General features: G+C 40.6%; 2 protein-coding genes and 1 long non-coding RNA gene across 5 annotated transcripts in view; 1 reads left to right on the forward strand and 2 right to left on the reverse strand.

The window, feature by feature from the left end:
- Nucleotides 1-1,561: 1,561 nt before the first annotated feature.
- Nucleotides 1,562-25,305, forward strand: part of c13h6orf136 (chromosome 13 C6orf136 homolog) — a 31,270-nt gene continuing 7,526 nt past the window's right edge. For 2 of the 3 annotated variants that reach the window (XM_039821042.1, XM_039821044.1), the window contains exons 1-5: nucleotides 1,562-1,646; nucleotides 13,816-14,043; nucleotides 17,456-18,136; nucleotides 23,045-23,133; nucleotides 23,247-23,447. In XM_039821042.1, coding sequence (XP_039676976.1) covers nucleotides 13,945-14,043; nucleotides 17,456-18,136; nucleotides 23,045-23,133; nucleotides 23,247-23,447 — 1,070 coding nt within the window. In that variant the 5' untranslated portion in view covers nucleotides 1,562-1,646; nucleotides 13,816-13,944. The other variant, XM_039821043.1, reaches the window with a different exon arrangement.
- On the reverse strand, nucleotides 10,124-10,961 carry LOC120571907. The gene is made up of 3 exons (XR_005641317.1): nucleotides 10,667-10,961; nucleotides 10,333-10,550; nucleotides 10,124-10,236 (listed from the first exon to the last, which is right to left on the reverse strand). It is a non-coding gene; the product is annotated as an uncharacterized LOC120571907 (long non-coding RNA).
- Nucleotides 11,060-12,993, reverse strand: LOC120571734 (zinc finger protein 862-like). The gene is made up of 3 exons (XM_039820808.1): nucleotides 12,717-12,993; nucleotides 12,059-12,521; nucleotides 11,060-11,173 (listed from the first exon to the last, which is right to left on the reverse strand). Exons 1-3 carry the CDS (start codon nucleotides 12,851-12,853, stop codon nucleotides 11,060-11,062), a joined length of 714 nt encoding a protein of 237 aa, XP_039676742.1. The 5' UTR covers nucleotides 12,854-12,993.

Below are 25,305 nucleotides of genomic sequence, written 5' to 3' on the forward strand. Positions count from 1 at the left end.
GTGCCCTTAGAATGACCAGTTTTTGTCTAGTCTCTTTTGTGTCATTAAGGTTAATTTTCATCTCAAGGTCTTTAATATTTTTTTCTAACTCTATCAGTTTTAGGCGTTGTTTATTAGAGGTGCTGCTTGTATAACTGATCATTTGCCCTCGTATATAGGCCTTAAAAGCCTCCCACCTCGTAGACGCCGATGTTTGAGTAGTATTCACGATGGCACCATTTTGTTGCTACAAAGCGATCACCTCCTGTTAGCATTCCACTGACCGCCCTTTTTTTTTTTACGTCACTTGACTGTGAATAACTTTACATCTGAAGCGTTTAAAGACTCTATTTGTCCATTGTTTATTTCTAAAGAAACACGACAATGTATAAAAGGCTCCATTACCTTGTACCTCACGTTATGGCTCCGTAACAGACGTTTTTGAAAAAATAGGCTAACGATTGTGTCATAACCACGAGACTTACTGTCGCACAGTAGAGGAATTACCGTATAGTACAGGAGAAGCTTGCAGGCAGTTTCGACTTAAATTAGCTGTTTAGGTTTAATTACTAATGTTAACTAGCATGTTAGTTAGCAATAATAATAGCCTGTGCCTATGTTATCTCCTTACATATACCTACGCTCTCCGTCTCTGTAAGATTGGGAATGATTGAGATTTCTCTTGGCACAGCTACCAGAAGACTTCCAACTTTCAGACACGTTGCTCACGTCACATTTACGTTGTCTCTGTCAGTTGGAGGCTGCTCAGTAAAGCAAGAGATCACCGGAAAAGTGATTCTAATAGCCTTCACTGGTCTCCGTCCAGAGCAACGGGGTCTATTGGTCCATTATATATGTCAATGTGTTTCCCACCTCTGATTCCCACAGGAAGTGACGTGAATGGTGACGTTTTCACTCGGAAAAATGTTTTTTCCGATGTCTATGAACGCAGCAAGAGAAGTCTCACATGAGGGAGGGAAGCATGGTCATTCGAAAATACTACCGTGTTTCTCCTGATACAAAGCTTAATGCTAATCGGTGAAGTATCCCTTTAAGGAGAACCGGAGGGGAAAGTGGAGCCTACTTCAGCGTGGTGCTGTAACCATGAATGAAATTTGGACAATTCAACAAAAAAACAAAAATCACACCTTAACAGAAAATGTATGTGTAATATTTTAGATGGGAAATTAAACCATTAAATTGTTGTAACCATTTTAGTTTTATTATTCCATGTATTGCTTCATAAGTAATCACATTTCTTTTTTTTAGGTAGTGGGTTTTATTTTTCTAATACATTTTGTTTGGATTTAATCAAATAATCAGGAATGGCTAAAGAACAAGACAAATTGCCAACTTAGCGACTTTTCAAATTCCAATCGTGACTTGTTTTCACAAAAGCTACTAGTGACAAATCTGGCGACTTTCTGATGGCATATTCAAAATAATGGACTCAGAAAGTGAAAAAGGGCAATCTAGCGTTTTGATAATGTCATAGAAAAAACTGAATACTAGAGGAAATTAGCCGCTATCTCTTCTTGTATCACATTGTCGGGGGTTACATAGGCAGTACTAGTATTTCCAATAGAAGTGAAGGCAGCATACGACGTCGACGGGCTGCGTGAGGCGTGTTTGGCCGGGCAAGGACACAGGGCTGGAGTGACATTTGTGTAAGTTAGCTAAGTAATTCTTATTAGCTTGTCATTAGTGATAACCTTTCCGTGACTAACGTTACTGTACAAAACCTAACCTTGAGAACCACTGCATCTAGACTGACTCCAGCGGATTTTTGCATGTAAAAGGTAGCTATCATTACGGGGACGTTTACCAAGCCGGTGGCTAGCACGCTACTAGCTGGTAGCCAAGGAAAATAATTTCTAGTTAGTTTCCTTGCAGCTAGCTAGCGTTAGTTAGTCTAGCAAGCTAGCAGCTAGCATTGGCTTTCAAGCTTTAGCTAGGCAGGCAGCGCTAGCTAACGGCATGTAAGGTAACGTTAATGTCAACGTTTAAGGGAAGATATCCAGAGTCCCATGTCACGGCTATTTGTTGAGAAAAAAATATGACTCAATAGTGATCAGTAACAACTTAAAATGTTGGCATTTCAAAAATGATCAGGCTAATGTAATACATCGTGGCATTAATCATTCCTTGTTAGTGCAATTGATTTGAAACTAAACTGCCTAAACAATAATGGTAACGTTAATGTTTTGTCTCCGTTATGTCAATTGTCATTCTTGATTCACACTGTTGACATTCGCGAGGGTTGCCATGCCTAGAAATTTCCAGCACTCGTTTATAATCAGGGAATATTAGTAATCATTGAACATTGTCATCTGTTGCACGTCACACATGTTTAGTTTACTTCAATTGATAATTTTAATTGTAGGTATGTAACGTTAACGTTTGATTGTTTATTTTGTCAAATGTAAAAAAAAAACACGACGTGTCCTTCTCAAGTTATAGCTGTTCTAAACCCAAAGGTATAGTCACTGAGAAGATGTATACTTATTTCTGCTCCTTTGTCTAGCTGTAAGCATTCAGTCCTGTAAACCATTTCTTTGGTACATAAGAGTCTGCCTGTGACCAGGGAGTCTCTGATTCTAAACTTGTGGTCTGGTGCAGGTCATGTGCTCTTGGCATAGTCTCTGAAAGCCTCATTAGAAGACCCAGGTCAGGGAAAATCCATCAACTACAACTTGCTCCTGTAACGTTGGTACACTTGGGTCAATATCCGGTCTGTTGTACGAGCTTAAACTGGTTTGATTTAATGCAAACCGGCATTTGTCATTATGCAAATTAAACAGTTTCTTAGATCAGCAACCTGTGCTGACTGCGTTTGCTTTAGTAGTAGTAGTAGTAGTAGTAATAATAATAATAATAATAATAATAATAATAATAATAATAAAAAATAATAAGCAATATGACGTGGTTAATGTAATATAATGTTGGTTTATAATGGCACTAACGTAGCCAATATTGTTTTTTATTGCTGATTAGTCTGTTGATTATTATCTGGTTTCGTTGTTTGGTCTGGTGAACGTGGTAAACTATCGATCCGAGTTTCCCAAAGCCCAAGATGACTTCCTCAAAGGTCTTGTCTTGTCTTGTCCACAACTCAGAGATATTCAGTTTCCTGTCCCAGAGGAGAGAAGAAACTAGAACATATTCACATTTAACAAGCTGGAATCAGAGAAGTTTGACTTTTTTCAGGAAAAATGACTGAAATCAATTATCGAAATAGTTGGCGATAGATTTAATATTTGACAATTAATCGATTAATCTTTGCAGCTCTAATTGTCTGACAGGTTGGCACAATTTACTGCCAAGCCAAGGGCGGCAACATTATGTTGTATGAAACATTACATTGTTAAATTGTACTAATGTTGTGGCCGGCTGGCTGGCTAATGATCTAGAAGGCTCAGTTGTCAGAGGAAGAGAGGGCTACGGTGTTAAGTTTAATTAACTTTTAAGATATAGGAAATAATTTCATTTTGTAATGTGTAGGTATCTTGATCTTTTTAAATACAATTTATTTAGACAGTTTATGTTAAAATAAATATACCTACACAAGTAGTTGTGTATCTTTTGTATGTTTGGACATAATGTGCAATTAGTTAGGGCTGCAGCTATCGATTATTTTAGTAATCGAGTATTCTACCGAACATTTCATTGATTAATCCAGTAATTGGATAAGAAATACTTTTGCTTTATTGAAGAGAAATACTAAATATTCAAAAGGAGGCTTACAAGTATATTAGTTATACTTAACAGATTTCCAGTTATATACTGTATTTGATTACAATGTTACACAGCACAGATCTGTGTACACTTCATGCTAGTAGATCGTTGATCAGCTGTTTCTCCTTGAAGAGGTGAGAGAGGTGTGCAACAATAAGCTGTTTCTCCGTGAAGGGATGGTCAATGAGACTAGGGATGTCTCGAGAACCGATAATTCAGAAAACGTGCCGGTACTCATTTTTTTCAGGTACCGGGGGATAGGGCTGAACGATTTTTGAAAATAATCTAATTGCGATTTATTTAAAAAATATTGCGATTGCGATTCGATATGCGATTATTTTTTAAGCTCTTTGTCTTCTGTAATAGTCAACAAAAACTAGCAATAAATCATTGTATAGTATGAACTTCACAAGATTAGATAGATTAAACAAGCTGTTCTTTCCTGGAGGCCAGGCCTGTATGTGATGGTGAAATTAGGTGATGCGTGAATTTATATGAATGACCTCTTTTATTTAACTACTTCAATCCCAGTAGTATATTGAGCACTGACCAAGCCTGGTGGAAACATTCATATGAAAGTCAGAAATAAATCACACTAAAGTGCAGATTGCAGAAATATAAAAACAAATGTGGCTTTACAACACTTAGTAGTATTTAGATTATTTAATTATTATTTACATAGACATATGTAAACATGTGGATTGCATTTTTTAAACACTGTCTTTGAACTTTACTAGACAGTTAAATAAGTAAAATATATACATCGGTGTATTTTCTTTAACAGCGCACAGAGAGGAGCTGCCTCCAGCCCTCCCCTCCCTCATGGGTGTGCGTTGCATGACAGCGGCCAACGACGCTGCACTAGCTCAGAGAGGCTATCGTTACGTTAGTAGTAGCATGCAGGTGTTGCCGTGGGATTAGCTAACTGTACTAATAAAACCGTTGAAACACCGTGGCCACGCTGCTGTGACAGCTCCCCGAACGTCATTTATCAGAGTCTGGTTGTTACCCCTCTCCGCGGCAGTCTCCTCCGCTCCATATCTTTATAATGGAGCTAACCGGAGCTAACCGCTAATCAGAGCTAATCGTTGCTAACCGAGCCTTCAGTTCTGCGTGCCTGTATTCATTAACTGCATGTGTGGACTGGAGCCCGAATAAAACCCTTACAAGTTTTAAACTACAACTCAGAGTTGTTTGAATGACAGAAATCTGCTCAAGGTACGGCGTACCGTTAGCGTGCTAAGTTGATGCTTTCTCTGCGGACTACGGAGTGCGGACTGATTTGCTCTCGTGAGTCACGTGACCAAATCGCAGTCTTTGCGATTAGGAAATCGCGTTTTAACATATCGCGATATTATCGCAAATGCAATTAATCGTTCAGCCCTACCGGGGGATGCAATCCTTCCGAACACTGACCAGCACGGAAAAACAGCAAATAGCCCCTCATCTCCCTGTACAGCTTGACCGCATTCAGCTTCTGGCTTCACCGTACATCTACGGTGGCGGCTTTCACCACTTCACCTGGAACTCCCAAACCGCAAGTGGGTCTATTTTTCTCTGCTGTTGTCTATCACAACGTAACGTGTGCTCTGATAGCGCTTGTTTTAATGGACCTCTATAACATCAGTTCACTTTAACCAGCCCGTTTCTTTGGGGCAGAGAAAAACAGATGTAACTAAACATGCTTGCTTCTGCTGGAAGTTCCTGTACCGTAAGCTGGCTGTGTGGGGATGCCAGGCTTCAAAGCAACGGGCTGTGGGGGCCAGAAGACTGGCACCTACCCTTGGTGTAGCATCATCGTCCATCCGACTGTTTACTTGTGTCGGGTCCCCTCCGTGGAATGGATGAGTGGACTGATGTTTTCTGCTGAGATGCTGTAGCATTGATGTCGTGTTATTGTGGTAACATTAAGCTAGTACAATTTTGCAATAGGCACACTGTACAGTTTTAGTTTTTTTTGCAGCTTCAAATGATCCCAAACTTTGGACACTTTTCGATCATTTTCTCCTGCCTGTCTCTTCTCTTAGCCCCTCACTATCTCACTCTTTTCCTCCGTTTGTAGTCGGTGCTGGGTAGCGAGGGTTCGTGACACACTGCAATATTAGGATGAAAGACGTTCACTGTCGGTCCAGCGTGCACCAACTTGGACAAACTAAAGAGCTGAGAGGGAATTATTTTTACTGAATATTTAAAGGGAAACGGTTAGCATTTATGCTGACTCATTAAATTGTATGTTCTTGAAATTATTAATTAAATATTCTTCATTATTTTGTCATACCAGGAATATCATTATCCTAGATATACAGTGGGTACGGACAGTATTCAGGCCCCTTTACATTTTTCACTCTTTGTTTCATTGCAGCCATTTGCTAAAATCAAAAAAGTTCATTTTATTTCTCATTAATGTACACTCAGCACCCCATCTTGACAGAAAAAAACTGAAATGTAGAAATCTTTGCAAATTTATTAAAAAAGAAAAACTGAAATGGCACATGGTCATAAGTATTCAGACCCTTTGCTGTGACACTCATATTTAACTCACATGCTGTCCATTTCTTCTGATCCTCCTTGAGATGGTTCTACTCCTTCATTGGAGTCCTGCTGTGTTTAATTAAACTGATTGGACTTGATTAGGAAAGGCACACACCTGTCTATATAAGACCTTACAGCTCCCAGTGCATGTCAGAGCAAATGAGAATCATGAGGTCGAAGGAACTGCCCAAGGAGCTCAGAGACAGAATTGTGGCAAGGCACAGATCTGGCCAAGGTTACAAAAGAATTTCTGCAGCACTCAAGGTTCCTAAGAGCACAGTGGCCTCCATAATTCTTAAATGGAAGAAGTTTGGGACTACAGAACTCTTCCTAGACCTGGCCGTCCAGCCAAACTGAGCAATCGTGGGAGAAGAGCCTTGGTGAGAGAGGTAAAGAAGAACCCAAAGATCACTGTGGCTGAGCTCCAGAGATGCAGTAGGGAGATGGGAGAAAGTTCCACAAAGTCAACTATCACTGCAGCCCTCCACCAGTCGGGGCTTTATGGCAGAGTGGCCCGATGGAAGCCTCTCCTCAGTGCAAGACATATGAAAGCCTGCATAGAGTTTGCCAAAAAACACATGAAGGACTCCCAGACTATGAGAAATAAGATTCTCTGGTCTGATGAGACCAAGATTGAACTTTTTGGTGTTAATTCTAAGCGGTATGTGTGGAGAAAACCAGGCACTGCTCATCACCTGCCCAATACAATCCCAACAGTGAAACATGGTGGTGGCAGCATCATGCTATGGGGGTGTTTTTCAGCTGCAGGGACAGGACGACTGGTTGCAATTGAAGGAAAGATGAATGCGGCCAAGTACAGAGAGATCCTGGAAGAAAACCTCATCCAGAGTGCTCAGGACCTCAGACTGGGCCGAAGGTTCACCTTCCAACAAGACAGTGACCCTAAGCTCACAGCTAAAATAACAAAGGAGTGGCTTCGGAACAACTCTGTGACCATTCTTGACTGGCCCAGCCAGAGCCCTGACCTAAACCCAATTGAGCATCTCTGGAGAGACCTGAAAATGGCTGTCCACCAACGTTCACCATCCAACCTGACGGAACTGGAGAGGATCTGAAAGGAAGAATGGCAGAGGATCCCCAAATCCAAGTGTGAAAAACTTGTTGCATCATTCCCAAGAAGACTCATGGCTGTACTAGCTCAAAAGGGTGCTTCTACTCAATACTGAGCAAAGGGTCTGAATACTTATGACCAGGGTTCTAAATTAACTTTTTTGATCACCAGCCAATGTGGCTGGTAACTTTCTAAAGTTACCAGCCAATCAGAATTTCCACTAGCCAAATTTTCTCCGGTGAAAATAAGAGAAATTATGAGTGCCACTGAATGCATTTGATCATTTTATTAAAATTTTTGGCATGAAAAATACATATAAAGTACAACAAAAACAACAAAATATACACAGAAAGTGCAAACATTTCATTTCAAGTTTGGGATCAATCTATCTATAGTATCTATCTACCTACCTATCTATCTTTATATCTATCTATATTTATATCTATCTACAGTATCTATCTTTCTATCTACAGTATCTATCTATCTTTATATCTTTCTATCTACAGTATCTATCTTTATATCTGTCTATCTTTATATATATATCTACAGTATATATCTTTCTATCTTTATATCTATCCATCTTTATATCTGTCTTTATATCTATCTATATTTATATCTGTCTTTATATCTATCTATCTTTATGTCTTTATCTATCTACAGTATCTATCTTTATATGTCTTTATCTATCTACAGTATCTATCTTTATATCTGTCTATCTTTATATATATATCTACAGTATATATCTTTATCTATCTTTCTATCTTTATATCTATCCATCTTTATATCTGTCTTTATATCTATCTATATTTATATCTGTCTTTATATCTATCTATCTTTATGTCTTTATCTATCTACAGTATCTATCTTTATGTCTTTATCTATCTACAGTATCTATCTTTATATCTTTCTATCTACAGTATTTATCTATCTTTATATCTTTCTATCTACAGTATCTATCTATCTTTATATATACAGTATCTATCTATCTTTATATATATCTACAGTATATATCTTTATATCTATCTTTATATCTATCTATCTTTATATCTATCTATATTTATATCTGTCTTTATATCTATCTATCTTTATGTCTTTATCTATCTACAGTATCTATCTTTATATCTGTGTTTATATCTATCTATATTTATATCTGTCTTTATATCTATCTATTTTTATGTCTTTATCTATCTACAGTATCTATCTATCTTTATATCTTTCTATCTACAGTATCTATCTATCTTTATATCTTTCTATCTACAGTATCTATCTTTATATCTGTCTATCTTTATATATATATATCTACAGTATATATCTGTATATCTATCTTTCTATCTATCTTTATATCTGTCTTTATATCTATCTATATTTATATGTCTTTATCTATCTAGAGTATCTATCTTTATATGTCTTTATCTATCTACAGTATCTATCTTTATAGCTTTCTATCTACAGTATCTATCTTTATACCTTACTTTATATCTGTCTATCTTTATATCTTTCTATCTACAGTATCTATCTATCTTTATATATATCTACAGTATATATCTTTATATCTATCTATCTTTATATCTATCTATATTTATATCTGTCTATCTTTATGTCTTTATCTATCTACAGTATCTATCTTTATATCTGTGTTTATATCTATCTATATTTATATCTGTCTTTATATCTATCTATTTTCATGTCTTTATCTATCTTTCTATCTACAGTATCTATCTATCTTTATATCTTTCTATCTACAGTATCTATCTTTATATCTGTCTATCTTTATATATATATATCTACAGTATATATCTGTATATCTATCTTTCTATCTATCTTTATATCTGTCTTTATATCTATCTATATTTATATGTCTTTATCTATCTACAGTATCTATCTTTATATGTCTTTATCTATCTACAGTATCTATCTTTATATGTCTTTATCTATCTACAGTATCTATCTTTATAGCTTTCTATCTACAGTATCTATCTTTATACCTTACTTTATATCTATCTATCTTTAGATCTATCCATCTACAGTATCTATATTTATATCTATCTCTTTATATCTATCTCTTTCTATATATCTATCTATCTACAGTATCTATCTATCTTTATATCTATCTATCATTTGAATCACGTCTTCAGAGCTCTTCTTCTTCAGAGGTGGTACCATCCGAATCTGAGCCACCCTCTGTTCCTTCTTTCCATGTTCTGTGCTGCGCAAAGTCAGGCGCGCGTGAACGCACACTGTCAGCATGCCAGATGTCAATGGCTTTGGTTGGATCAAAGTCTTTGATGTCAGGTGAGCACAACTGGGTTTTTAAGGAGGTCCGAGAGGGTCTCACCCCTTTTAGGCGGGAGCGCAGTCACTCTTTACCTGCTTCATAACACTGAACCCTCTTTCACAGTCAGCTGTATGTATAGTTGGGGAGGGAGAGCATCAAAAGATCAAGAACATCAGGACACCGATGGCGCAGCATTCTGTTCACAGTAGGCCAGGTCTTCTCAAAGGTTCCTGTAGCAGGGTGAGACAGGCAATATGCATTATGCACTTGCAAACAATTATGCATTTTCAAATGCAACTTTAGTTATTAAAAGATGGCATCAAATTTGATTGTGTGTCTTTAACAAATGACATTTACTCTGATTCCTGATAAACAAAATAAAACTGTCTCACAATATTAGACATTTCTATAGAGCTTGGGAACTTTTCAAGCACTTGTTTAAAAATGCTACTGATATGCGTACATGAGTATGAGATTTTCTTTCTCAAACGCGTTGTCCAAGTACCTTGGCTGAATCCTGCCGCGTACAGTTCAGTCTTGAGAATTGTCCATTGATCAGGGATCAACTCCACATCCACTCCAGCAGACAGTAAAAGAGGTCGGAAGTGACTGATGAGTTTGTTAACCTCTTCATCACCAAAATCTGAGAACAAAAGGGAAAAAAATTAATATAAAGTTAAGCAGTTATCTTAAAACATAAAATGCATAAAGATTTGTTCATTACATTTGAATTGCTAACCTGAACTCGTGTCTGCCTCTGGCCAGCACTGGAAGCTGGTCAGCCGCATAGCCTGCAGGACACCACTGTTCACATCACTAAATCTAACAGTGATGCACCGGCAAAGAGAATCGATCAGCTCATTCTTTGCCTTGTCATGCTGGTCGGCATCAGTAGGCTTCAGGAGGACTCCCTCATAGGAGTCTGTGTACAGCACTGCTCTCAGCTTAGGCCCAGGTCTACAGTTGTGCAGAGATAGATGGATGGGCATCTTTTTATTTATACTGAGGTGAAAACACACAAACACAACCTAAAATCAAATCATAAATTATAGGATCCAGTATAAGATACATACCTTGACTTGTACTTTTCTATGACAGCCTGAGTAGAGGAAAGGCAGCTCTGAGCTTCAGCCAGGGTTGACACTGACCTCTGCAGTGACTTGGAGAGGTTGCTCAGTTGGAAGATGGTGTCATGGAGAAGGCAGCAAAACCTGAGCACTCCACCATCCTTGCCTATTTTGAGGAACCCCTTGGCTTTTGCCCTCAGAACAAAATTGATGTTCGTGGCCTCCTGGGACTACAAACAAAACAACTGCATTATATCAGACAGCATTTAAAACTGATTAAAAGAAAAAGAAAGCAAACATTAAATAATCCATCTACACTGCTGGTTTTAGTAGGCTATAAATTAACATACCTTCTCCTCCAAGTGGCGTACAATGCCAGCATATCCCCTGAGAAAATGGTCAAGTGCTTTGAAGAGATGTGGTAGCCACCGGGTTCCACCTACTCTGGTTGGCATCAAAGCCTTCATGTGGAGCTCCCTGAAGTGTTGCTTTAAGCTGGCCCTGTTCACTCCACTCTTATGATATAAGGTGTAGAGTCCACTCAACAGGTCCTCAACTTTCCTGGCCATCACATTTTTCCTTATTCCGTCTGAAAAGTAGTGATGCACCGAAATGAAAATTCTTGGCCGAAACCGAAAACCGAAAAAAGAGGAAACCAAGACCGAAAACCGAAACACCGAAAGAAATTAAGCCAATTATTAGTACCATTGCATTTATGGCTATGACTGTGTACTAACTTTACTAAAATCAAGGCATTGCAATTGTATAAATTAATATTAAAGTTTAATTAAAAAAATATCTAGCAGAAATATGGCTACAATCTGATAGTCACATACAGTATACAGTAGCCTAAGAACAGAATAGCTTACCTATTGTTGTTATTATTATTATTATTATTATTTATTAATTGAGGCACTTTCTTGCAGGATTTCACTGAACATATCAGACAACGAGGGTGCATGCCCCTCATCTGGTGCAGCGAGACAAGTCTTTTTTTCTGCGCTCTGATCTCCTGCGCTGGGGCTGCTCGTCCTCCGTCTCCACGCGGGTTCTCCGCATCCATCGCGCCTGGATCATTTCTCGTCGCGCCTGCTTTATTTCCGCATCCAAGTAATGGTCTTTATAACGCGGGATCAAGTACAGTCGCGATGAGTGCAGAGGATCCGAACAGATCTCACTGGAAACGTGTGCTGACAGACTCTAAGAGCCGCACTTTCATTGTTTTCACTCCGTGGTCCGTCTCAACCTCTTTGCTTAGGAGACGCTTTGCAGGTGGAACGGATCGGGTACTGACACACGTGCAGGTCGCGTTTTCTGTTTGCGTCATCACAACATTTTCGGCCGTATTGTTTCGGTGATAAAGGTATTTCGGTGGCCGAATATTCGGTGCATCCCTACTGAAAAGGCAAGCTCTAGCTTATGGGCCATGCAGTGGATCCCCAGCACATTTGGTCTGTCTGCTCGCAGTTTTGTAACTACACCATTGTTTACTCCTGTCATTACAGATGCTCCATCTGTGGTGATTGCCACTAGCTTGTTCTTCCAATCAGTGCTGACTCCACTTTCCATTATACTGCACACTGCTTCAGCTATATTTGTAGCATCTGGCTTTGAGACAGCTTTTACCCCGACAAAATCAACTTTGACCTTCCCCTCACTGGCACTCCTGACGTAGACCATTTCTTCTTCCATCACTGCACTGTCCAGAGATCCATCTGACATGACCGAGATGAACTTGCCATCTGATAATCTTGCCCTCATCTTTCTTCTCTCTTCTTCTGCTATGTAGTGTATGAACTCTTTTGCCTGGTAGTCATTTGTGTATGTCTCTCCTATCTTCAAGCCTTTCTTCCTGTCCACCCTGAAATTAATTGTCGTGTAAATGAAGCCACTGTTAGCGCCTACAACACAGTAGCTACATGTCAGTGAGATTTTTTTCTTCTTTTTGAAACCCCCAAAAGGTAAAGTTTCACCTGTGTCTATGTAGCTAAGCACTCTGAATCATATTAAATGCACTGTTTCTGAAACATGTAAATAGTAACATTAATTCACTTACTCACACATCCATGCGAAGTCGGTGAAAGGCCTGCCCTTTTTTCCGATGGCGTGGGCATTTCGAAAAAGTAGCTGCATCTTCTCCAACTCAGACGTCTTCAATAAAGCGAGGCTTCTCCCAGCAAGGCTCTCTTCCATACGGCCTGTCTTGGCAGTTTTAATCCTTAGGCTCTCCTGATGACTTCGGGAACTCTCATGGTCCTTTACTGCCTCGACTTTAAAATTAGTAGTTCCTACGACGAAATTGTTCGTTTTGTTTTTTTCTTTCGCGTAGATGCGGCAATCCTGACAAAACATGACGACATTTTCGTGATCAAACACAAGCCATTCACGACCCGTCAGCCATTTGGCATTAAATTTTCTTTTCTTCGTTTCTCTGTTGATATCCTCATCCCCTGCCTCGTTCCTCTTCTCGCCCCCAGAAGTCTGTCCCAACCACCGCAGCATTTAGTTGAGCTAATCTTAACTTTATACTTTAGTTACTAGCTAGCTAGCTAGCTAACTCTCTCTTCTTTCAGTCTACTCCCTGCTCCTGACTCCGTTCGTTTCCATGGTTTCTCGCGCTGGTTTCACTGCAAACTGCGCGCAGCCAATGGGCGTATGAAACGTCATGACGTACCATTACGGCACAGTGTTCTTGGGAAATGTAGGAAGTACTGCCAGGGGGATAAATGACCGATAACAGACCCTTATGTGTCATGCATGTTATGCCTCATACATCACCGGCCAAATTGGCTAGTAAGTTTTTATTAACACCCGCCAAAATGAATTTTAACCCGCATTTGGCGGGTTGGCGGGTGTTAATTTAGAACCCTGCTTATGACCATGTGATATTTCAGTTTTTCTTTTTTAATAAATTTGCAAAAATGTCTACATTTGTTTGTTTTTTTTCTGTCAAGATGGGGTGCTGAGGGTACATTAATGAGAAATAAAATGAACTTTTTTGATTTTGGCAAATGGCTGCAATGAAACAAAGAGTGAAAAATTGAAAGGGGTCTGAATACTTTCCGTACCCACTGTAGCCTGTAAAATGTTGATTATTTATTGGCCATATTACTGCTCCTGTTACCAGCTCTTTCCTCTCTTCTCTCTGGTCTCAGGTTTGTGGAGGTGAAGAATCGCTCAGTCATCAGGTTAAGGTGGTAGTGTGTGTCTCTGCGCTATCTTCTGTGCTGTTGCTGTGGCTGATGGTCAGCTGGTAACTGGGGTTGCCCTTGCCCCTGTGGTGAATGGCTGTGAGCAGAGGGGGCATCGCCTTCTGGGTGGGTTGTGTCTGCAGCCATGGCAGAAGGCAAGCCATCAGAAAACGGAGCTGGAGTCTCAGTCAGGTAAAGATCCTGCCCATTTCACGTTTGAGTTGTGTTTAAGCTTAGACCAGTACAGGGTTTTGAGGACCACTAGGCCAGTGGAATTGTGCATTGAAGCAGCTGATTGGCAGTAGTAGGAATTGATTCAGGGCAAAATAACAAGGACACCTCTCCCCTTCCCCCCAAGAAAAGAAAAAACTTGCAAACAAAACCGGAGACCGTGTGTGTGTGTGTGTGTGTGTGTGTGTGTGTGTGTGTGTGTGTGTGTGTGTGTGTGTGTGTGTGTGTGTGTGTGTGTGTGTGTGTGTGTGTGTGTGTGTGTGTGTGTGTGTGTGTGTGTGTGTGTGTGTGTGTGTGTGTGTGTGATAAGGAGAACCGATACGTATCTAGATACATGGGCTACGTTACGGTTCAGGAACGATGCATTTTATTATGAAACGATTCAGTTTGATTCAATGTTGAATACATTCAGTGCAATTCAATAAAACACCATTCAGTCTGATAGTTCATATCCGTATGATGGAAACACATGCATGTTCCATTTTAAATGAAAATGATCCAATTCTATAGAAGAAGCACTGCCTACCTTCAAATAAATATATATTTCGTAAAAAGGACCAGGTAATACTCAAGCAAAGACATGCTAGTAGTATAGACTGTGTCAACTTAATTAGCTAGCCGCTTACAACCAAATAACAGCCACATCAGCTTAAAGGTCCCATGACATGGTGCTCTTTGGATGCTTTTATTAGGCCTTAGTGGTCCCCTAATACTGTATCTGAAGTCTCTTTTTATATAGACCTTAGTGGTCCCCTAATACTGTATCTGAAGTCTCTTTTTATATAGACCTTAGTGGTCCCCTAATACTGTATCTGAAGTCTCTTTTATATAGACCTTAGTGGTCCCCTAATACTGTATCTGAAGTTTCTTTTATATAGACCTTAGTGGTCCCCTAATAATGTATCTGAAGTCTCTTTTATATAGACCTTAGTGGTCCCCTAATACTGTATCTGAAGTTTCTTTTATATAGACCTTAGTGGTCCCCTAATACTGTATCTGAAGTCTCTTTTATATAGACCTTAGTGGTCCCCTAATACTGTATCTGAAGTCTCTTTTATATAGACCTTAGTGGTCCCCTAATACTGTATCTGAAATCTCTTTTATATAGACCTTAGTGGTCCCCTAATACTGTATCTGAAGTCTCTTTTATATAGACCTTAGTGGTCCCCTAATACTGTATCTGAAGTCTCTTTTATATAGACCTTAGTGGTCCCCTAATACTGTATCTGAAGTCTCTTTTATATAGACCTTAGTGGTCCCCTAATACTGTATCTGAAGTCTCTTTTATATAGACCTTAGTGGTCCCCTAATACTGTATCTGAAGTCTCTTTTATATAGACCTTAGTGGTCCCCTAATACTGTATCTGAAATCTCTTTCCTGAAACTCAGCCTTGGTGCAGAATTACAGCCACTAGAGCCAGTCCCACAATGAGTTTTCCTTGGTATGTGCCATTTCTGTGTCTTTAGCTATTGAGGAGGAGAGAGGGGGGGGTAAGGTGGAGGGTGGGGGTGGGGCCTTGACTAACTGCCACTTTACTCGTTTGAAAGCCATGATGTCTCTCTCTCTCTCTCATGGGTGCGCCAAATTCTCTGGGTGGGCAAAGCAGAGAAAGGGGAGGTAACCTTGCTCCTTATGACCTCATAAGGAGAAGATTCCTGATTGGTCCATCTGAGCTTTCATTTTCTCAAAGGCAGAGCAGGATACCCAGGGCTCGGTTTACACCTATCACCATTTCTAGCCACTGGGGGACCATAGGCAGGCTGGGGGAACTCATATTAATGTTAAAAAACCTCATAAATAAATGGACGATTAAAGTCTAAAAATTTGCTACTTGTAACCTTAACACATATAAAAAATACTTCTATGTTACACTGTAACTAGACACATAAAAAATTGTGCTAGGACTCCAAATATAATCCTATAGTATTACGTGAGTAAGTTACACATGAGAGCACAATAATACTGTTGCGTGCGTTAGCATGCGGCTAGTGGATTTTTATGCTAAGGTTGTCTATTCTAACTGAACATCTTGGAAGCTATAAATGTCAATATAAACTTAACACACCCAAATACATATCTATTTTATATACATTTCTACAAGTTTACTCACATGTTTATGAATGCACACATGGATGGATTACTCACGGCTAGTACAATTTACACTATTCAGGATGTATTCCTCTCAGCCAGCTTCACTGCTAACTTCAAAAATGAAACCTAATTTTTTTAAACCTAGTTTTTTTTCTGCAAACAAGGTTGCTGATTGGCTGATCCCTGCCAACCTGAACATGATGAGCAAGTCCCACACATGACCACACATGTTGAATTGACAGCAAAGCCTCAGTCTGTAAGAATCGGACCCTCGGCTGATTCTTGGTCCATTTAGACCGATCCAGGGGTCCATGGTCGGATCTGTGAATCTTACACCCCTTGAAAACAGCACATTTTACACTGCTTAGAGTTAGGGCTTCTCGATTATGGAAAAAAATTCTAATCACGATTATTTTGGTCAATATTGAAATCACAATTATTTAACTCAATCACTCATTGACTTTTGGAAAGATGTTGCATTTATTGAACTAATAAAACAGTGAAAAAGTTAAACAAATCAACAGTGAAAACAACTTGAACTGTGAAATTTCTCTTTTTTTCCCATTTGAAATAGTTTTTTTCATTCAGAACACAAGACAAGATTTTTCTTGCTAAACTTAATGTGCAAAATACTCGTTTTTCTTGAATATTCTGTTTTGTGATCATTAGGAGTTGAAACCGTAATCGCAAGTGAAATTGTGATTAATTGCACAGCCCTACTAAAAGTATTGGTTTTGTGTAGGTTCCCGTTAGGCTACCTGGCTGTGTCTGGTTTGTAGGGGCTGTGTATGTGTGTAATCTGTCCCTCAATAACTCGCCAGTCTGAGGGATCTCAAACTTTTTTTTGTCTAATACATAAACAAAATAAGCTCAAAACTCAACCAACTGTGGGCGCCTGGGTAGCTCACCTGGTAGAGCGCGCACCCATATACAGAGCCCATATACGCAACAGCAGCAGGTTCGACTCCGACCCAGGGCCCTTTGCTGCATGTCCTTCCCTTCTCTCTACCCTTTAATGTCTAAGCTGTCCTGTCATAATAAAGGCCTAAAAATGCCCCAAAAATTATCTTTGTGCTAAGATAGGTCCAGGACACGTTCGGTTAGGCTAACTCTGTACTGAATGCATAGAAATGAAACCAATAACTTCTAATCTGACTATATAATGGCTTACAATAGATTTTTATCAAATGTCAGACCATTGTAATGAAATGTCCGTAACAGCACAGTATGTGAGCAAGCATTGTTAAATACAATCTTAGCATGTCCTTATTGCTCCTTCAGGGAGCCGACTGGCAGTGGATCCGTCAGACACGCCCCCTGAGCAGTGCATCATGGGCCCTGGTGCCCCCCAACAGCCTGCGATATCAGAGCATTAAGCAGCCGTCGCTGTCCCACCCGTTCCACCATGCCAGCCAGTCTCAAAGAGGAGTTTACTACGAGGAAGAGTGGGAGGAGTCTCTGAGCGTGTGTGTGCTGGTGCGACAGGGTGAGGCAGACGGCCTCCATACCCTGCTGGAGATCCCTCTGTTCGTTCCCAATAAACTAGGAGAGCTCCTCGCTCCAGGGGCTCACAAGTCCTCTGAGTTCTCCTTCCTGTTGACCACGGTGGACGGCAGCAGAGAGGATGACATCAGCGTTGGCAGCTTCAAGAGAAACGGCGTTGATTCTATAAAGAGAGAGCACGGCTGTTTCAGGAGCCTGTTTGAAGCAGAGAGGTGTCCTGCACCGTTTATGTATGGCTCTCAGTTTTATTGTTTTCATTGCCCTGGCACAGAGCCAGTAGCTGGCAGCGGGCTGAAATATAGGAAGGACATTGGACATGGGAACAAGCCTGTGGAGTGGCCACTGCTGCCTCCCACCTCTCTGTGTAGCCATGCAGATAGAGCAGCGGGGGGGACTACTGAAAGAGACAGTGAAGAAGAGGAGAAACTGGCCCTGATGTATGAAAGACTGAGGATAGAGGTAAGAATGCACCCTGTGTCTGGATAAGTGAATTAAAGTTGCACAGGGCACTATGACATCCTGGTGTGTGTGTGTGTGTGTGTGTGTGTGTGTGTGTGTGTGTGTGTGTGTGTGTGTGTGTGTGTGTGTGTGTGTGTGTGTGTGTGTGTGTTGTGTTTTTTTTTTTTTTTTTTTTTTTTTTTTTTTGTTATCCCTGCTGAGTCAACACACATCTAGACATGATTTACTCTTCCCTCCTTTTTGTGTTTTGTTTAAGTAACTAAACTAACTTCCAAAATGTAAGACTATATCTAGCTTCATATATCGATGTCGATATAATATTGATATATATTGCCCAGCCCTAGATGGAATCATTCAAGTCTTTTTTGACTTTTTTGACTTTATTATGGGTCTTCTGAAAATGTGACCAAATCTACTGGGTCAAAAATATAAATACAGCAATGTTAAAATTTGGTTGAATGTCCCTTGGCCATTTTCACCTCGATTAGGCGCTTTTGGTAGCCATCCACAAGCTTCTGACAAGCTTGTGGTTCAATCTTTGACCATTCCTCTTGACGCAGTTCCCTTTGGTGCAGTTCAGCTAAATTTGTTGTCTCTCTGACACGGACTTGTTTCTTCAGCAACGTCCACATGTTCTCGATGGGGTTCAAGTCAGGACTTTGGGAAGGCCATTCTAAAACCTAAATTTTAGCCTGATTTAGCCATTCCTTTAAAAAAAACAGTCAAGTTTATTTCATCCATAAAAATGGAAATTACAGTGCTCACACCCGCCTAATACAATACAATACAAAATTTATAAAAATGTACGTTTAAAGTGCTTGTTGTGCTGTCTGATAGCCTGAGGTATAAAAGAGAGAGCATACCGCTTAGTTCGTGTCACGGCAGGCCTTAGCCTACCACTACGTTTCATACCTCTACCAGTCAGATTATCATGAAGAGGGTGACCCGGTTTACCATCTTTGATGTGTGTTAGGTGTCATTGTCTTAGGTTTTCCTGAAAAATTTGAAGGTAATCCTCCTCCTTCATTATTCCATTCACTTTCTGTAAAGTACCAGTTCCACTGGCAGCAAAACAGCCCCAGAGCATAATACTACCACCACCATGCTTGACGGTAGGTATGGTGTTCTTGGGGTTAAAGGACTCACCTTTTCTCTTCAAACATACTTCTGGTCATTGTGGCCAAATGGCTAGATTTTTGTTTCATCTGACAACAGAATTTTCCTCCAGAATACCCTGTCTTTGTCCATGTGATCAGCAGCAAACTTCAGTTGTGCCTTAAGGTGCCACTTCTAGAGCAAGGGATCCTTTCAGCCCATGGCGATGTAAAACACGCTTAACTGTGGACACTGACACCTGTGTTCCAGCAGCATCTAATTCATTGCAGACTTTTTTGGTGGTTCTTGGTCGACTCCTGACCAATTTTCTCTCCGCAGCGGTTGATGGCTTGCGTGGTCTTCCTGATCGTGGCAGTGACACAACTGTGCCATGCACTTTATACTTACAATTGGTTCTTGGGACCTGTAGCTGCTTTGAAATGGCTCCACATGACTTTCCTGACTTGTTCAAGTCAATGTTCTGCCTCTTTAGATCCGTGCTGAGCTCCTTAGACTTGCCCATCATCACGTTTGTGGTTGAGTCTAATGAGTGTATCAAAAGAGCCCTATTTAAATGGGCTCAGAGATGTCACCAGCTGTAGTCAATCATAATCACTAGTGAGAAGTTAAAGAGGTCATGTCACAAAGAAAATTTGATTGATATAACCTTCTACATTCCCGCAATTGATCGTTGAGTTTGCTTTATGTATATTTTTGATACAGTAGATTTGGTCACATTTTCAGAAGAACCATAATAAAGTCAAAAGAGAACCCACATTTCATGACTGTTTTTTGTGACAAAGAAGTATGTGCTCCAATGATGCATCACAGAAAAAAAATAGGAGTTGTGTTAGTTATTAGAAACTCAAACTGCCATGACATACATGTTCTTTACAACTGTATGTAAACTTTTGGCCACAACTGTTAGCAGCTGAGCCCTGTTTTTCATCTGGGGTGGGAAGCAAAACTATGTAAAAACACTTTGCCAATCAAAAAAATGTTAGGTATTCAGAAAAGTGGTAGGGACGTATCCCCACTGTCCCTACCATAAATTACCCCTATGGGTGTGAAGTTGACCAACGTATCGTTCACGGTGTTTCCGCACGGAGGATTATTACTGTCGCACACCGGGCTGACGCTACTGGGGGCACATGCCATGAAGACTGACGGCAGCGTAAATAGTGAGGGGCTAAGAGAAGAGACGGGCTGGAGAAAAGGACATTGTCCAAAGTTTGGAATCAGATCAAACGTAATTCAAACTAAAACTCTACCATGTGTCTACTGCAAAATCAAACTAGCTTACCGCGATAATGGCACCACGTCAGTGTTTCAGCATCTCACCTGAAAACAGGGAGTCTAACTTAATCATCCATTCCACGAAGAGGACCAATAAAAGTAAATCAGAGTCGTATGGAAGATGACACTACACCAAACACAACTACTACCAAAAACAAAGACAAGAAAATACGTAGTGGTGACCACGATCTGATCTAAAGAGCGGACTTGTTGACTATCCCTTCAGAAAAACAGCGCACCACTCTCTCTCTTCACGGAGAAACAGCTGATCAACGATCTACCAGTATAAGTGTAACCGAGCGGTGTGACATTGTAATCACATATATAAATGAAGGAATGAATATGTTGAGTATAACTAATATTTACATATAGGTAGAGATGCACCGATAGACCGGCTGGTGACCGGAATTGGCCGGTTTTCACTTGCTCGGCCATGACCGGCAACCGGCAGGTCAGTCTGACATATGCTGATTTCATGCCGGTCGACACTACAATTAACTGACAACATAAGTTATAGAGTTACAGTTCTCAAGGACGCACGCACACATGGACGCCGCAGCACGGTCTCTTTTTCCTTTCTCTCAACTTCTCCGCCGTGTGTGGCGCCCGTACCTGCTCGCGGTTTGAAGCGCGTGTCGGCGCTATTCTCGCACATGTAGGGAACCTCGTGAATTAACCTGCAAAATGTCAGCTGTTTGGAAATTCTTCAGCGTGTGAGCAGAAGATAACAAGTTTACAATATGCAACACCTGCAAGGAAAAAGTAGGGCGTGGAGGGACGACACCAAAAACCAAAATCACATTTCTTTAGTTGGATATTGGATGTGAAAAGAAGGAAATGGTTCTAACATTGCTCTTTAGATGTGTGTGAATTTCCCACACCAGGAGTAATTTATATAGTTCTATTTTATTGCGATCCATTATCTGTTCAAAACATGTTCTATGTTCTGTGCAAAATGTTCTATTAAAGAAAAGATTGAAAATAAATATTTGCGTGTGCTGTCAAGTGGTTAGAAAAAATTAATTCGGAATCGGCTAAAATCGGTATTGGTTGGCCTAACTCAAAGAAAATCGGAATCGGCCTAGAAAGTTGTAATCTGTGCATCTCTACATATAGGCCTATATACAGATCAGTCTCAGGTTGAAACTTGTAGTTCTGAAAGTTAAGTTGCACAACTTAAGGTCATGTTTATGTATGTTTTAAGGTACGCCTTAGTTTGAGGTTATTGCATTTCAGAAAATGTTTTCTTTAAAAACAATGTAATATGGAACTTAAATGCACTTAATATGTTTAGTTTTTTGAGACATGATGTTGTAAGCAATGTAGGCAATACAAATGTTGCTTTTTCTGAAAATTAAACCAAACTATTGTATATTATTGCTCTTCAATAAAACAAAAGTATTTCTTATCCGATTATTAATCGATGGAATAATCGGTAGAATACTCGATTACTAAAATAATTGATAGCTGCAGCCCTAATATATATAGCCTAGCTCCTGTAGTGGGCTTTGTGCCCATATGATTTGATCAGTTTGGATGACTCGTGCAGCCCCAGTCCGCAGTAGATGGGCATATACAGACATGTAGCGAGAGTGCACAGAGAGCAAGATGCCTGAATATTGATTATCTATTTTGAATTTGATCACATCCATTGTGTCAAATTTAGGGCTGGGTATCGTTCAGAATCTTTCGATCCGGTGCCAATTTCGATACCTCAGTTTCGATACCGATTCCTAACGATACTTTTTTCGATACCATATGTTTTAAAATCCATTTCAACATCAACAAAAATACATTAAACACAAAGCTTTTATTTCCACCTTAATTGTGAATCAAAACAGTTATCAAAATTAAAAAAATCTGGTAAAACTGCTCACTCAGAGTAACATTAATAAAAGTGCCTTGCCTGCAAGCTCAGCCTGTCAGTCAATCATCGGGGCAGAGAAACCACTGTTGTGGCTGCTTGTAAGAGGAAGTTTAACATCAACAGCACAGCGACCGCTTTCGGCTCGCCATTAATATCATATCGCAGCAAACGCTGTCTGCGTGAAGTTTTAAAAAACTGTAACTACACTTGAAACCAACCGTGACTCTCTGTGACTTCAACATAACTGCAGACAGTTTACTCTGTCCACACGTGTGTGTGTGTGTGTGTGTGTGTGTGTGTGTGTGTGTGTGTGTGTGTGTGTGTGTGTGTGTGTGTGTGTGTGTGTGTGTGTGTGTGTGTGTGTGTGTGTGTGTGTGTGTGTGTGTGTCGGTCGGAGCTCCGCTCTGTGTCAATATGAGAGAGGACAGATAAGCTTGCGCTTACACGCTAAGACGCTTTTGGAACCGAAATTTGGCACCGAAAGATAAATAATTTTTCGATACTCATAGGATTGGAATATTTTTTTCGATACCATAAAAGTATCGACGTTCGGTACCCAGCCCTAGTCAAATTGCTTTGGACTGTGGTCGTACTTACAGTACTAGGTGGTAACTGGTTGTAAAATGCCACCTCTATATATTGTTTTGCAGCTTCCAAGTTTCTTTATGAAGAACCATGATTACACCATGTACTCAAATGATGTGGAGTTCATCAACGGCCTCCTGAATACCAAGACCAGGTAATGCTCACTCCGTTTGGGCTAATGGCGAGACATTATTACGGACGCTCTTATGCTCTGTTGTGTCAGTCCCTTTCTGTATGACCTGCCCGTTACTGTGTGTGTTGGTGTAGAGGCCGGATGGTGTACCAGCTCAGCCTCTCGCTGTGGCGCCTCCTGTGTCTGTGTTACTACGCCAAAGCTCGGCTCGAGGTCCTGAAGCTCACCAAGCACATGGAGGACGGCACCATTAAGGCTCGCTGGAGGATCCGAGGCCTTCCCTTCTACTCTCTGCTGCTGCGCTTCTATCGCAAAGACAAGTCTCACCTGTACAGGTAACACACATCGCAGCCAGACTGGAGCTGGTGCTGGGATACAGTAGGACTGCACAGTTAATGTAATCGCAGTTGCGAAGTCACTACACAATTGTGCGATTTGAGTAAACATAAAGTTGTGCTGTGCGTGTGAATACTCTTGTGTGCACTGCACTCTCCACGTTGTAATAGCCTTCACTTTACCTACGGTATTAACAACAGATGAAGCCACCGTGTCTTTTATTGTTCACTGTTAACTCACTTTACATCGTCTTTGCTGTTTCCTCTCGCTTTTCTCTCACACAGCCGCTCTCACACTCCCGGTCGCTCTCCTCGCTTGCTTCACCACTCACACACTGACTTCACTCACTCACTCAGCACTGGGCATTCTCACTCTATAATAATGCCTGATTTATGCTTCTGTGTTGAATCTCCGTTGAATCTGCCCTCTGAATTATGCTACCTCATGGTTGTATTAAGCGCTACCCTAATAACAGCGTCCACAAAAAATCTGACCAGTCAGTGTGTTTCGGCAGTAGCGTTTGTGGTCATGTGAGTATCAGAAATGCAGACGTTACTCCGGATTTCCACTGAATGCAGAAATGCTGCGGAATGGCTCCGCGTCTGCTGCATGCTCCACCGTCCGTCAATACCCACCAGGTCCGGATTTGTTGCGGCACTGACAGCTGTAGTCGCCCACGAGATCTCACAAATTCACGTAGAATAGAACCACAAAACAAGCAACAGTTTGTTTCCATCCAGAGAAGTAGAGGGAAACTACTCTCTGCTGTGTTTTCAAGGGAAATATGATCTGCCGTGAGCACGCTGTATTTTATTTTGAAAATTAACCAGATGTTTTATTTTGTTTCTGTGCTCAACTTCCTGTCCTGCACTATCTGCCCTGTGCTGAATTGCTGCTGTCAAAAATAGAAGCTCTGTGTATATCTGCTCCGGAGGGCTGAGGATCGCCGGAGCTGTGCCGGAGTCGGGACACAGCCGTTCTGTAGTCAGTGGAAATACACCCACTGACTCTAATGGAAACCTAATGACTCCACCGCCGTTCTGGAGCAGATCCGCAGCCGTTATGCAGCCGGTGGAAATTGGGGGTTAAAGGGGCGCTATGCAGTTTTGGCCATTTCTTCGCTGTTTTCTGGCTTTTTGCTGGCAGGTTTTATCTATAGAGCTCCCCCTACAGCTTCAGAATAGATATTTGGCAGCTCCTATGTTTACTCGTGTCTGACTCCTCTCTCGTCTGCCGTTTCCTCTTTGTCTGTTCCTCCGACAATGCTTTCCTAGCTTTCTGCTTCTTTTTAGTCGGCTCAGCCATGTATATGTGTAGTGCCGTGAAGCAATTTGTTACATCGTGAGACCTGATATCACGCCATACTTCCTGACGCTTGCCAGCCGGAAGTTGCAAGGGTGTTTTTTTTTTCACTCACAGGAGCTAGGGGGGAGCGAGACGACCACCATTCAACCCGAAAAAAGTCATATACCCATTCTAATGACTCCGAAGCTGTTCAGTTAAAGTAAATTAATTACATAGTTCCCCTTTAAAACGTCTAAACACCAGGGTTTCCCCAAGCACTTTGCAGTTAAGGTGGCCGCATTAACACGCGCCCGCCGCCTTAACTAAGTCGTCAAAAATAAAAATATCCGCCGTAGGGGTGTCACGATTCTCCAAATCTTTTATTTATTTATTTTTTTTTTTAAAGCACAGGTTGCTATGCAATTTTTAGACTACACTTATATGTAATATCTGACCATTGTTCGCAATGTACCACATTACATTGTCAAATTTAAAGGTCCCATGACATGGTGTTCTTTGGATGCTTTTATATAGGCCTTAGTGGTCCCCTAATACTGTATCTGAAGTCTCTTT

This window comes from Perca fluviatilis, chromosome 13 (assembly GCF_010015445.1).
Source record: "Perca fluviatilis chromosome 13, GENO_Pfluv_1.0, whole genome shotgun sequence".
In the NCBI taxonomy this organism is placed as follows: Eukaryota; Metazoa; Chordata; class Actinopteri; order Perciformes; family Percidae; genus Perca; species Perca fluviatilis.

Coding starts and splice junctions, on each gene's coding strand:
- LOC120571734 (XM_039820808.1), bottom strand. CDS start 12,853: ATGGAAGAGAGCCTTGCTGGGAGAAGCCTCGCTTTATTGAAGACGTCT. Junction 12,522..12,716: donor GACTTCGCATGGATGTGTGA/GTAAGTGAATTA, acceptor AATTAATTTCAG/GGTGGACAGGAAGAAAGGCT. Junction 11,174..12,058: donor AGCTAGAGCTTGCCTTTTCA/GTAGGGATGCAC, acceptor ATATCATAAGAG/TGGAGTGAACAGGGCCAGCT.